At 42.5% G+C, this 14,808-nt stretch overlaps 1 protein-coding gene across 11 annotated transcripts in view; it reads left to right on the top strand.

The window, feature by feature from the left end:
* The window catches only part of LOC144521044 (membrane-associated guanylate kinase, WW and PDZ domain-containing protein 1-like), a 97,557-nt gene that overhangs the window by 70,746 nt on the left and 12,003 nt on the right, over positions 1 to 14,808 (top strand). For all 11 annotated transcript variants that reach the window (XM_078255273.1, XM_078255277.1, XM_078255276.1 and 8 more), the window contains 5 exons: positions 6,329 to 6,363; positions 9,092 to 9,347; positions 12,131 to 12,222; positions 13,398 to 13,593; positions 13,767 to 14,069. In XM_078255273.1, the coding sequence (XP_078111399.1) occupies positions 6,329 to 6,363; positions 9,092 to 9,347; positions 12,131 to 12,222; positions 13,398 to 13,593; positions 13,767 to 14,069 (882 nt within the window). The remainder of the gene's footprint in view (positions 1 to 6,328; positions 6,364 to 9,091; positions 9,348 to 12,130; positions 12,223 to 13,397; positions 13,594 to 13,766; positions 14,070 to 14,808) is intronic.

Genomic DNA, 14,808 nt, shown 5'->3' on the forward strand with positions numbered 1-14,808 from the left:
GTATACGTTATGAATACAGATGCTGCTGAATTGGACCTCAGAGACTTTGTTACTCTTTATGTTCGCGCAAAGAAAATATCATCCTATATTGCCTAAATGATAATTGGCTATTGTGAAGGGTGTGACTGTTTATTTTCTGCTCTGGACATGTTTTATTTTACAAAAACTGTACCTGGAATGAATAAGTAGGGAGATCATAGTCTGTCATCATTAACAGAAAATGACTTTTTCATGACTTTCATTTCATTGATTTTGATTCGAAAATTGATTATTCAGTTGGCTTACATTCTGCTGCTATACTGCTATTTTTATGTTTGATAATATAGTCACACTTTATTGTATTGTGTTTATATGTGGAATTTGAATGCCGGTTGCTACTTTTTTACTGGATTCTCAGCCTGTTAACTGCCACGCTATGCTTTTGGCCTGGAATGACCCAGAGATAAATGTTTTTCTCTTTGAAATGTCAAAACAAAACAAATTGTGGAGTGTAAACTGTCCACATTAACTATCCACGCAGACGCTGAATGAAATTGGAGGTCCCTCCTTTGTGTCCAGTCCTTATTGTTGTTAAATTGCCGTCCATGCCGGCTGACCCAGATCTCTATTAGTGGCAGGTTGGGATATGAACCCCACATGCCCTCTAATGAGTTGACCCTGTGCACTGCTGCTGGAATAACGCTGCAGTATTGTGTTAAATGTCAGCATCATTATGGGCCTATGTGAGTGTTTCTTGAAAGAGAGAGACTGATATGGATGCAGGGCAATATTCCTGCTACCAGAGCATAGAGAGAGAGGTTCAAAGAGAGCAAGAGCAAGACAAAGAGGAAATAAAGGAGAGGATGAGTGGGAAGGAGGCTACAGGCAGTTACTTGGGCAGGCATGGCAACTGGCAGCAGCGTAGATCATCTCTGTTAGCTTTGACACCAGTCTGTCAGTATTATGAGCTCAGGTGAGAGGCCAGCTGATGAGGGGCAGAAACTGCACACACACAGGCAGCCAGGGTGTCGGTATTCAGATTAATTAAGCTTCTATCTCAATGGTTAGAGGTAGGGCTGAGTATTGCTTGAAAGCTGAAATAGTGCAATACAAAACAATTGTACACATACTAAAACAAATGTTTTATGATGATGCAGAGCTAAATTTTCCAAACATAAGAGCGGTGCAGATGGATGGCGCAAGCTGATGGTGCGCCTCTGCTCTCAGTCTGACACAGATTGCAACAAAGATTTTACTAGACCCACCTCGGACATTGTCAGCAATAAACTTCACAATCGTGGTTGTTTTGTCTGTAAATACGCCTTTAGTTAATCAGGCAAAAGTGCCAAACACTTACCGGTTCCAGCCTCTCAAATGTGAGGATTTGCTTCTTTTCCCTTTTTTGACATCATTGTAAATAGAATAACTTTGGGTTTTGGACCGTTGTTCACACTAAACAAGCAATTAGAAGACGTCCCCCTGGGTTCTGGGAAATTGTGATGGGTATTTTCTAGACTGAACAATTTGTGTGACGAATCTAAAATATACATCACGGATTAATCAACAGTAGAAACAATCATTAGTTGCAGCTGTACTCTATAATAACGGTTCTTGGGACTGAGGTGTGTGCTCGGCTTTTTGTCTAAGAATGATGCGGTAACCTTTCAAGTGATCGCTAGCAGCTAGCACATACTCATTCACAAACAACAATTATGGGAGGAGCGGGGTGAGGCAGATAAGAAGTGAGAGGAGAGGATGAGAAATAGGATCATGTTTTGAGAAAGTGGAGGAAGAGGATTAGAGGAGAGAGCGTGAGATTTGCTGAACAGCACGGGAAGTTCAGCGAGGGGAGCGTGTATGAGAGGATTGGTTTAGATAAGTATAGGCGGAGGAGAGGAAGGGGAACAAGGTGGACTTCAGCTGGAGGAGAAGAAGCCTTAGTCTGTTCATCTGTGACTCATCAATCTGCGCTGTCTGACTCAGAGTCAGCAGAGTCTGTTTTTAAGAGAGGCACAAGGTCAAACAAACATCACACAATGATTTTCCACGGGGATACTTTTCTCTCAAGACATGTTATTTTATGTTTCCAATAGAAATTGTTTTTACAGTTTTGTATATGATCTTTAAGCAGTAGATGTAGTTGTGTCACAGAAGTTACATTTACAATAATACTTATTTTAAGTTACATTTAATATTTATTTAATACTACACAAGTTCAGCTACCAGTTCATCCCAGGATGCAGCATTGCTTTGAACGGAACAGTGTCCGATAGAAACACAGCGAGTTCAGAAACTTCACAATTAAAATATTCAAATGTGTTCTGTCACAGAGCATTTGCAGAAGGCTGTAGTGCATTTTGCTATTACATTAATGCTCCGTGCAAAGGCAAAACAGTGCATCTGAAATGAACAGAGCCACATTTTAGTTTTCGGATTGCCCAATAAATGGTCTCTCTGGTTTCAACTCTGTGGTTGTCAAACACCTAGAAGAGTGGAGGATGGCAACATGTAATTAGTGCAATGGAAAAAGACAAGAGGTAGAATAGGCTGTTGTGGTAATGAATGAAGTAGCTGCTAAAGTGTGATGACAGTTGTTAAACAGAAAACAAATAACTTGTCTACAAGCCAGATGTAATCTTCAAACTTCAATGTCGACATCGAATAACGCTGCACAAATTCTGCAAGGTCTCGGATTTGGAAATATGTATTTATTGAAATAGTCAGTTGCATGTGCAAATATTTACCTGTTAAAAACATCTATCTTTACCTTACGCTTTTCAAGTCTGGGAAATTTTTATTTTTCAATATTATTAATATTATGTAATAATAATTCATAATCATTTTAAAGTTAACATCTGGCGTTTTCACACGCACAATATTCTCCTGTAAAGGAGGCCAGGCCAGCTATGACTCCGCCATCTTGTCTTCCCACTGTTGTTGCCATGACAATCGTGCACAGCGCTCCTGTCCCCTGAGAGACAGAGAGAAAGAAGAGAGAAAATGAAAAGACTGAGAGAGAGGGGCTATAAATGAAGGTAGAGGAATGAAATAGGATGATAACCAGGAAGAGCAAGTCAATATCATTTAGAGTAGATGAAGAGAAGGGACTACCGGATAATAGGACAATTTTATAAATAGAGCAAGGACAAACATTTACAGGTTCAACTTAACAAAGGAGAACATTACTCATGTTGTACACCTTCCTACAATGCATATAGCAAACCTGGAGGAAGGACCATTCACTCGTTCTGTGTGGGCTCTGCATAGATTCACCAAGGCCACAGCTTCAACAGCATATTGAAACACAGGGCCATTCACCGTGCTGCAGATTCAGTTTGAAAAGCTCCAGCTTTTTTCAGTGCTTTTGCTTCAGGATGAAAGAATGATGTGCATACACTCACACATTTGTACCCACATATGCAGAAACACATTTTACTGAACTTGCGCTCTGTCGTTGCTGCTCTGTGATTTCTCAAAATTCTATCTTTGTGACAAGTTATTTTGATGGGACAGAGGGCAAGGACATTTTTAAAGGCTAATTTAATAGATACGAAGGTATGACCAACTCCTTTATCACCAGTACTTGTACACACAAATTATACAACCTATTTGAGCAGAAACGCTACTTGGCATGCACTCATATTGCCGATTGATAATATGAACCTGTCTTTGAGGCTCTACATCTGCGCTGTCTGCCTTTTAGCTGTTCAATAATTTCCTTATTAGCATATTTCTTTGTTACTCTGCTAGTTATGATAGACGTACTTCACTGTCTACTGTAAAATAAGTAAAGGAAGCAACCTCCTCCACACTGATGCTAAGAGCCAGTTTAGGTCACCAAACAACTGACGAAACTCGCTTTCACTTCCAATTTGTTTACTTCCCCTCTCATTTGAATTAAAATGGACACAGTCTTAGTCAGTCTGGTAGAAGGTTTCCTCAGTAATAATAAAATCAGGCCTTTTAAGCCAATGTTGAATCCTTAGTGATCAAGTCTTTTAAATGGAGCAGCCTTCTGTTGTGGAATGTTGAGCAAAGCTTTACTGTCATTCAGCAGGGTAAAAAAATATCAGGATTATGGCCTCCTTGCGTAATATAAATGCTATGTGCGTGCATTCATGCGGTTTGTGCTCTTTGCATAAATAAATGCTCACCTCCTTCCATACCTGCCCGTGCTGATATTACATATGTATAGCATGCATGCATTCATGGATGCTTCTACACAGTTGCGTGTGTGCAGGAACATGCGATTCCCATATTTCTTTCGAGCTTCAGCTGCTCATAAATGTTACATTGAGCCAGATTTGATCAAGTCTGAATTACACATATGCATCGACATCACAAAGCCAGAGAATGTTAAGCAGATTTAAAAACTGCATCATGCATGAAGATGCATTCACACCGTGCAGCATGTAAATCAGCTGTTCCAGCTGACACAGCTAAAGCGGATGAATGTAGAGTTGGGGTCAAGTTACGTCCGTTCCTCAAATCTTTATTCCCCTTCAGTTCCATGCCCAAATTTATTAACCATATGGCCATAGTTAAATTAAATTCCTATGTGCTTGGTGCTATTTATGTTGACCTTGTCGCCAGTTTGTAAGATTTTCAGAGGTTGTTTCAAAGTAAAAGGTTTTTATTGACCTCCCACACTGTATTTTAGGGCTTCTGGGTCATATAAGCTGCTGTTGAAATGGAAAACACTCATTACCTTATGATGTGTGTCCTTCCTGGGCCAGACACACACACACGAAAACATTCATCAACACGTCAGCAGCTGGGATGTTCCACTTCCTCCAGTAACTGGCACCCTATAATCTGGGGGAGAGAGGGAGGGAGGGAAAATAGGGGGGATAAATTATGAATTGTGTAGAGAGAGGGGCTTTGCAGCAACAGAGAGTTTTAACATTTAATGATTTTTTTGTCAATGCAGCAGAAAGAGCCAAAGATGGATGCTTGCATGTTGTTGCGTGTGTTAATATCGTCCCATCAATACTTCCAGTAGGTTTTTCTCTGTGCATGCGCAGTATCATATGTTGCAGAAAAGAATGGTCTCTGTAGTAGTAATGTAGGAGAGTGAATGGATCAAAGGTCTGGTATTAATGTAAATGTGGTGTGCTGCTCACACCTCATATTTTTAAAAAAGTAGACTGCTTCCATTGCATACAGAACTAGTTGATTGCCTTGGTAACAGCAGCTCTTTGTCCCAATGTCGTTCTTGCATTCATTTGTCTATTTTTGTCTCAACATACTTTGCTATAGTAAGTGGCAGGAAAAGTAGCATCAGGAAGGGAAAGGAGTGTTCTTGGAAAGCAGTGCATACTCTGAGTGTGTGGGGTAAACAATCAGGTGGAGTCTGAATGGGTTTGTGTTAATATGTTTCAGGTAGAGGAACCTACATGTTGGATGAATTGTTGGGCTGTGATACAGTAGATGTGAGAATAAAGCACTTTAAGTGGGAATGTAGATGATTCTCTACACTGGTATGCTGTGAATCCTCTCCCCTGACAACAAGTATTAATATTTAATTAGCACAAATGAGATTGATCTTCTTGGTGACTCTACAGTATGTTAATTGGTATATAAGAGGGAGAGAGAGATAGAGACAGACAGATAGAGGGAGAGAGAGTCATGGTGCACGGAAGAAGAGGAGGGGGAGAGAAGAAGGGAAAAAAGAGACACAGAGAGAAGATCAGCTTCTCAATGTAAGCTTTGAGCAAAGCAGGGGAGTGGAGAGGAGAGGATACAGCTCTGTAGTTACTCTGAAGATGTGCAAAGTGAGGTAGAAGCTCAAGCTTTCCTTTGATATGACGCTCAAGCTGCTGAGCTCCTTCTCAGTGGGTTATAGTTGAGATTCTGCTGGAGAGCTCGTTTTGGAGACAGTCAGGAAGTAGACTGGAAATGTGTGTGTGTGTGTGTGTGTGTGTGTGTGTGTGTGTGTGTGTGTGTGTGTGTGTGTGTGTGTGTGTGTGCGGGAGGGGGGGGACCTGTAGCTTTGACCAGCAGTCCAGGGCTGCTGCAGCATAAGTCAGCCTGTCTAATGCAGATAGATCAGTTGCTCCTCTCCTAATAGCACGGGTGTGAGCGCTGAGTGAATCGGGATACAGCACAGGGGGAGGAGATCACTTAGATTAGCGAGCAGCCTAGTGCAGTGTGTTGCTCAGAGAGAGAAAGCAACAGAGAGGAGGAAGAGGAGGAGGAGGAGGAAAGCAAGCTGGGCTAGTTGCGCTCTGCTCTGCAGCAGGAATCAGGGTCCAACCGTTTGTCCTGAGGAGTTTTTGTTCAGAGGGGACAAGGGAAGAGCACCGCAGGTCATTAATGCTCTCTCTGTCTCTCTGCCGATGCTTTGCAGGAGTGGTGCCAGCCAAGAGGAGTCCAAAGCTGGTGGTGAGTACTATAATCTTCAGCTCTTTTGTGTTTGTGTGTGTGTGTGTGTGTGTGTGTGTGTGTGTGTGTGTGTGTGTGTGTGTGTGTGTGTGTGTGTGTGTGTGTGTGTGTGTGCATGTCAGCTCTATTGAGTGAAAGATATGCTATTTAAAGAACAAAAGACAGATGATTTGATATCTTACTCTTGTTCTACTGTTCTGCATCCAGAGATGCCACCATTCCTCTTTACTTCTTTCTTCTGTCTGTCACTTTGTCTTCTTTTGTTTTCCTCCTCTCTTTTTTGCCTCTGTGTTGTCACTTCTCTTTGTTTTATACCCTCTCCCTTTCTCTCTACATCCTTCCACTCCTGCCACGCTGCCATCCTGTGACTGATTAAGCATAGCCTCGGCAGAACAGTGTAACAGTGACCAGCTGTTAGGGAGGGCAGTCAGCCACAGCTGAGGGAAGATGGGAGAGAGGCATGAAGCACAGATAGGGAAAAAGGAGGGTGGATGAGGGAGGGGAAGACCAGTGGGGAGATGGTTTTTCCCACAACAGTGAATCACTATGATAGCCCACAGATACAGAGAACACACTAAGGCTAACAGACAGGGAGAAGGGGGCAATGACTACAGAGTAAGATGAAAGCAAAGCAGAGGGAGATTGGGGAAGCTGTAGGAGAGATTGCAACAGATTGCAATGTGACTCGTAGTTGTGACAGATAAGAGAGGACAGGGAGGTAGAAAGAGGCAGAGTGACCAGTTCTGTTCAGCTCGAGGGTCTCTTAAGGAACAGTGCAGTTATTCAGGAGTTTAAAGATCAAACACCTCATTTTTACGGCTCATCTCAACCTGATAAAAAAAATCAATACATACTCAGAATAGACGCTTGTGCAGCTTTAAATTACTTGCACCCTAATTCACCCCTGGAGAGCCACTGTCTTATAGTAGAAGGACGTTTCCCCTAGACAGGCTCATCCAAGGTCAGTGATGGGTTCAATTCCCACAACTGTGTGAGTGGAAGAAAACCTCGCCCGTGTCTCTTGATTGGCATGAAAAGCCCCTGGATATTAGCATTAGGGTTAGTTTGAAATGGTATCAGTCGGGACTGTGGGTGTTACCTATTCAGGTCACGAAGGATGGAGGAGGGGTGGGTGCTGTAAGGGGGTCGAATGAGACCAATAGTGGCACTGCCTCCACTGTCACTTTGGATTAGCTTTCCAGTGAGGAAAAAGCCAGTTTTCCCCTCTCTGTATTATGTCAGTGAAATGTCACGCTGCATGCGGTTTCGTGTCAGCCCAGAACAACCATTTTGCCTCCAGTTCAGACTCTGAATAAATGCTCACAGTAAACTCCCATATGCAAGAGAGACTCTGCTGTCTCAACCCATTACGGAAGTCTCCAGTGATCTTATGAGAAGTCAATTGTGCATGGCTGTTGTCCTCATTAAGAACCATTACTGGAATATTTGACCCTTCTTCTCGTACAGTGTGATGAGTGAGAGACTGTGCGATGACTTCCCTACCATTCCATGCATGGGTTTGTTATTCATACCAGGTCAAAAACGATTCAGTTATCATATTGGCGCCTATCAGTAAATGCATTTTCTCTGTAAGCCTCATTTTTCATAAAGCTGTGAAGTCTGTAGTTGTAATGTGCATCTGCAAGTAATAACGTGGTAATATGTACATTATCTGGATGCAGAATCAGAATACAAAGAAAACAGAAAACGGTAAGCCAAGAACAGTGCGCGTAGCAGCACAATAACAGACCATAAAAACAAAATCATGGTACTCTATATATTCTCTAAGCGGGATGTTCGGACCAAAAACTGCCCTGCGTTAAAACAGCGCAAGAGTCTTTGTTGGTAGGGGTGTGTTACTTTGTGACACAAGGAAAAATGAATAAGGAAGTCCAATTTGAGAAAGAGATCTATCAATCTGAAGGCTTATCAGACGCCAAAACACTTCACAATGGTTTGCAGTACAGGATTTTACACTTAACACTTTTTTAAACTTTTTTTGCTGGACAACCCTGGTTTTGTTTACTGGAGCCCCGTGTTGCCAGACTGAGGCTGCATTTTTGCATCACAGCCAATGTCGGTCTGAATGCAGCCCAATACGCAAGATTAACACTGAATATAGAAATTGTTAAACCGGTTTTATTTCACTGTTAAAACAGACAAAACAGACGAGCAATTTCCCTTAACTGAGTAGCAACAAAATACTCACAATTCTCATCTCCTACCCACCAGGATTCTTACTTGCTGTTGAGATTTTACTATTTGCTTTCATGCCAGATTTGAGACATTCCTGTTTCAACTGAGACCAGCCTTGATTCTATGCATAGGTTTCCATGCTCATGCCTTTCTGCAATAAACAAAGAATCACAGTATTCATGAAAGGCAATATCTTTGTTCATTGAAATTCCCTCACATTTCAATCTGTCTTTGTCTTGCAACCATGGAAACCAAGTCATTTCTCTTCACTTCAGCAGCAGTTTTAAGTGAGAGATATTCTACTGTAATGTCTGAAAAAGATGACCTTGTACGCTTTTTCTTTCACTTTGTCCTCCATCACCACTTTTCTCACTCATCTCTTTCCCCCTATCTCCGCCCTTATCACTGACTCACTTATCTCTCTCACTTTTTTTTCTCCTCTCTCTGCCCTCTACCTACATCTTCTGCCTATATCCACCCCCATCCCTTACACACATACGCCTCTCTTAACTCAGTTTTTTTGTCCACCCAGCACCAGTTAGAGAGGAAAGACAGCCAGAGCAGCTCCCAGCACAGTGTGTGCAGCCATCGCAGCACCCACACTGATTCTCCCAGCCACCCACCCTCTGCCATGCCCAGTGAGGCTGTGGCTCCCACTCCTGCTGCCCCCACCCAGCCTCTGCCAGGCTTGCCCCCTCAGGACCCTGCAGATGGCACCCTCACCCTCCAGAAGAAGCCAGACCCCTTTAAGATCTGGGCGCAGTCCAGAAGCATGTACGAGAGCCGACGTGAGTAGAATCCAGTTCTAACTTATTTTAGGAATTTGAAGGGTGTGCTGACTTCAGAATGTAAACGCTTAGCAAGGTTTATGCTCTAGCAGCATTACAGACAGCAGCATTTTAACCTTCTATAAGTGTGAATATGGCCTAAGATTATCTGGTATTTATTTGATGGCTTTGATTCAAGATACATGCAAAAAAAAAAAAATCTACAATACCCTATTGTGGAATAAACTGCGTAAGGATCTGAGGTTATTATCACACATTTTTGTAGATAATTTGATGTATGTGATGTGATGTGATGATTTAAAGGAATTTAACTACAATTTGAAGCTTGTTTTTAATATGTATATTTGACCAGAGATGTTGTATTCAATGCAAGTTTGCATTGCGTGGGGTGGGCCGATTCTGTGTAGTTTATTTATTAAATCCTGCTAGATTTGAACTGTTAACGCACTTACCGACTTCTTATACGGTTGTTTCTTCTGCTTTTCTATTTTTCTATTGAGTTTAGTGCTACATACTGTATGATTTTGCGATTAGAGGTCATGGAGGTCAGAAAAATTAAACAGATAACTGCTATAATGTCCACTGATTGGATAGTTAGACCCTTTGGATATAGTGAAAAGACATTTTTAAGCTTAGAGTGCATAAGCAAATGTATTTCTTTGATTGTGGAGAAGTTGCACAGATTAAAGATTCACAGCCGAGTATAAAGTGTGATCACCACAGGGCACATCTCTGTCTTTGTGTCTGTTAAAGCCCTTTTTGTGTTTGCTAAACAGTTGCGTGCTTACTGAGTCACAACTGATCCTATGACAAAAGGTGCCTCCAAGACACACAAGTCCTTGCTGATGAGTTATGAGTGATGTGGGGTGTGTGTGTGTGTGTGTGTGTGTGTGTGTGTGTGTGTGCGCGTACGTGCGTGTGTGTGGGTGTGTCAGTTGTACTGTACGTACACTATTCTTGCCTTCCTCTCAACTGAAAAGAGCCATCAAGTACAAAACATAGCATGTGTGTACTTTCCTGCACATCACCCAGTGAAGGGACAAGACCAAGACACACGTGACCTTTTAAACCATGTTTAAAAACTGACCACATTTACATAATCAGCAGCCAAACAGCCTGTCTCACGCCCTGTTTTTCCTGTTTACTCTGGAAAAACAGAGCATCTGAAATCTAAAACTAGAACATCAGAAAGTAGGCAGCCTTTCTGTAAAACTCCTCAATATCATTAGTAGTCATGGCCTATTCTTGCATTATTCATAGGGAAACACTGTATTGGGTGTCAAACCACTTATTTTCTGTTTCTGATAGAAGAGCCTGTGAAAAAGGGGATGGATCATCCAAAATAACGGGTTCACTCAACTGCTCTGGCTGAATCACATCTTTCAGACCTCCTGTACTTGTACCAGTGGTGATATTTAAAGGGACAATAGGTCTGTATTTGCTGTGAAATACATCTCTGTGTTGAAAAAAAGAAAAAGAAAAAAAGATTGCTTTGATTGTAGAGTGGTGATATCTATGGCAGGTCTGCTGTGTTAGCTTGTCCCACATTGGGATTGTTTCCAGCCACACGTGCGCTTGCTGTGTATTGCAGAGTTGGTTAACAATCATGGCTGCTTGTAGAATCTAGGACTGCTGCTGATTAAATATTAACTGGGCCCGGAGAGGGCTGCTTTAAGCTGCGGCTGATTGGTATATCAGTTTGATAACCCCTGAAGGAGCTGCAGCCCCTTTTTGAGTCGGCAGGGAAGGAGGGGGAAGACACAATGAAACAAGAAAGAGAGAAGACAATGAATGACAAATAGGCCCAGATTCTGTGTCTGTATTTTCATATGTATTTATGTGCATGCTGCCACATACAAGTGCACACTGGTGCATTTGTGAGTAGGTGATTCAATGCGTCCATTGAGTGCCATAGAAAAGCATAATTTCAGTGGCAGGACAGTGTGACTACAAAGTGAGCTTTTGGGAATTTAGCTTCCCTGAATGCTTGATGTCACCTGTTGCTTGATGTGGCACACAGACAAAGGTCAGAGGAGGGTTATTTACAAGTCAAACCACAGCAGTGAAATTCACACCAAACAGGTTATCAGGGGAAGTAAGGAGCTTAATCTAATGGGGTCACTACTGGCCTTGCGTGGCAGCCGTGTAGACAGGAGGCAGTGCAAGAAGAAACGGCCTGTGCCTCCTGTTCAGACTGGCCCTATGGGTTGAACAGACTGACACTAAATTGCCTGTGTCCTCCTCTACAGTCTGCTCTGTCCGTGGCGAGATGCAAATGTGTGTGCGTGCATGCGTGTGTGCGGGTGTTGGAAAACAGGAGAGAAATAGGCGAATGTGAAGCTACAAATCCATGTGTGTAAGAAAACTTCAGCTATAAATGGGGGTTAATAGGGATCGCCATTGAGTAACGTTTCAGTCTGTCTGTGAGTATGATGAGGTCACAGCAAGAGAATTTTCTATATTTGTTTGTGGTCTACATGTGAGAACAAGGAGCCAATCTGTTTACGGAGGCAGTGCTGAGGCAAAGGAAGGAGGAGCTGTTGATCCTGCCTGCTCTCATTCTGACGCTAATAGAAAAACAAACACCTTATTAATCAGCAATTACACAACTGGACGTGGTTTGTGATAATGAGACAAAACGTGTTGATTTAAAGCAACAAGCATTCAGTGATTAGCCTACATAGATGGTAATCAGTCAACGCGGAGTGGAGCCTGCAGGTCTTTGGCAGATTTGATGGTCGATCTCTATGGAGTCCCCTCACTGTTTCTCTTGTGTATTTCAGTGCCAGATTGCCAGGAGCAGGACATTTTCCTTTGGCGAAAGGATACAGGCTTCGGCTTCCGTATCCTGGGAGGAAATGAGCCCGGGGAGCCTGTAAGTATCCCTCTATCTTCACATCAATAGTTTATCACCATAGCTGATGAATTTAAAGAATAAAATGTACATACTCATACACCCCATCCATATAATTTCTTTTAAAATCTCTTGTCCTTTTCTTAGTACACTTCCCAGTTCTATAAGAGGTTCTCTGCTTCGTTCGTTTTTTCTTTCTTCCTACTTCTGTGTTTAGCCTGCCTTTTAGCAGAGTAGCAGTAAGTCCTATCAGTCTGTCAAACTGAAGCTGTTGCTCTCTGGAGGATCATATAGACAGCTTGTTAAGAGAAGGCAAGGCCTTACCCACAATCCCTCTGGTTGTGCACCATCATTTGTCTTAAAAGGAGAGAGCAAGAGGAAGAGTTGAAAGCAGATATTGAGGAATAGAGGGAAAAAATGGCAGCAGGCTTCAGTTCTACCCCACAGGAGTTGGTACTTGTAGTTTGTGCCAAAAGGTGTTGCGTGGTAGTTGTGCGCTTGTTTCTGTCAGAGCTTTGTGTACATGCCCACACAATGCCTAAAGCACACAAGTTTCTCTGTAGCCCCAATAGGCTGCATTGGCATACCTTGAAGTAATGCAAGAGTAGACTGAATAGATTAATTTAAAATCAGGAGGAGATAAGTCACAATGAGTCATTGCGCTTTCTTGGCTTGTGGTTTAATTTACTGCAGTTTAATGACTCTTAAAGGTACAGTAGGTAAGACTTATAAAACTAACTTTCTGTCATATTTACTGAAACTGACCCTATGTTCGAGTAGAACTACATGAAGCAGGTAATTTAAAAAGAATCTGGCTCTTCTGGCACCACCTACAGCCTGTAGTGCGATTTGCAAAAATCCACAGCTCCCTGTTCAGATGCACCAATCAGGGCCAGGGGGGTGTCTAACTGCGTGTCAATCACTGCTCATGCACACGCATTCATTCTCCCTTGTGGGGGGAGTGGTTTAGGAGACCGTTTTGGGCTTTAGCGGAAAGGGGGAAGGGACTGAGAAGTTGTCGATGTTCACATTTTTTGGCTAAGTCCTGGATCTTCGCAATCCTACCTACAGCACCTTTAATTAGCATTGTACTGTATCATAATCATAAAAGCTACCATATTCATGTCACAATTACAGCGTTTAACAAAAGTCAGTAATCTGTTGCATCGTGCATTGTGTGTGCTCTCCTTTCCCAGATCTACATAGGGCACATAGTGAAGTATGGGGCAGCAGATGAAGATGGACGCCTGCGGTCGGGTGATGAGCTCATCTGCGTGGACGGCACGGCGGTGGTGGGCAAGTCTCACCAGCTGGTGGTGCAGCTGATGCAGCAGGCAGCCAAACAGGGCCATGTCAACCTCACTGTCAGACGCAAGTCCCCCGGATACGGAGGTGATGAGAGTTTTACATAAAACTTGAGCATGGGTATTCATACGTCATATGCATGTTGTATAAACCTAATGCACACTGCTTTAACCTTGATAAAGTTCATGACATAAATACTTGAATCTAAAGTTAATGAAATGAATTAATTATCAGTCTGTTCTCTTTCTCATCATCCCCAGTGTCAAAGGGGGAAGGGGATGTTCCCCCATCGCCGGCCTCCTCCCACCACAGCAGCACTCAGGCACCCAGCCTGACGGAGGGCAAGCGGACCCCCCAGGGGAGCCAGAACTCTCTCAACACCGTCAGCTCTGGCAGCGGATCTACCAGCGGCATAGGCAGTGGCGGTGGAGGTGGCAGCGGGAGTGCAGTGCTGCCTGCCTCCTTGCAGCCTTACGATGTAGAGATCCAGCGTGGAGAGAACGAGGGCTTTGGTTTCGTCATCGTGTCATCTGTTTCCAGGCCTGATGCCGGCACCACATTTGGTAAGTGAGGCAGGCTAAGCTGGAGCTATTTGAGATTGATCTTGAACTTTATCTTGTTTACTATAGCCTGACAATTTAGATTTTAATCTGACTCAACAATTTGATTATTTGGAAATTTGTTATCTCTATTGGTGCACGTTACGTGAAAAGAGTTTTTACTGGAGATCATTATTTCTCTGTGATTCGTTAACTCTCCGACTGTGAGCAGCATGCACAAACAATGTAAAGCTGCAATATTCTTCAAAGGTTACTACATGACACTGATGTTAATACTTTGCTGAAAATTATTTTAAACTATACCACTGTTTGGTACTGTTTCTGCAGGGTTAACAAGTAAAATTGAAGACTTTAATACCACATAGAATGCAACTTAATACCCATTTCACAATAGTACTGTCCAAAGTATAAAAGTACCATGGAAGACCACTATAGAGGATATGGCCAAGAATGAGTTATCATTATATCACTTATTTTTAGTACTTCCCTGCATTTCATAACAAAATTCCAAATGCTATAACCAATTAAATTAACACGCCCTGAACCAATAGAACCAGAAAACCAATTGAAAATGACTACCTCATTTAAGTCTTTGTTAATATCCAGACAGACAGGGGGAATTAAGACAGGAAATTTTAAATATGTAAGGCTGAGGCTTTTGTACCAGTGTGTAGGATTTAGTAGCATATATCTGTGAGGTTGCAGATAGCAACTAACTGAATACCCCTTCCATCACCCCTCC

The sequence above is a fragment of the Sander vitreus genome, chromosome 7 (genome assembly GCF_031162955.1).
Source record: "Sander vitreus isolate 19-12246 chromosome 7, sanVit1, whole genome shotgun sequence".
NCBI lineage: Eukaryota > Metazoa > Chordata > Actinopteri > Perciformes > Percidae > Sander > Sander vitreus.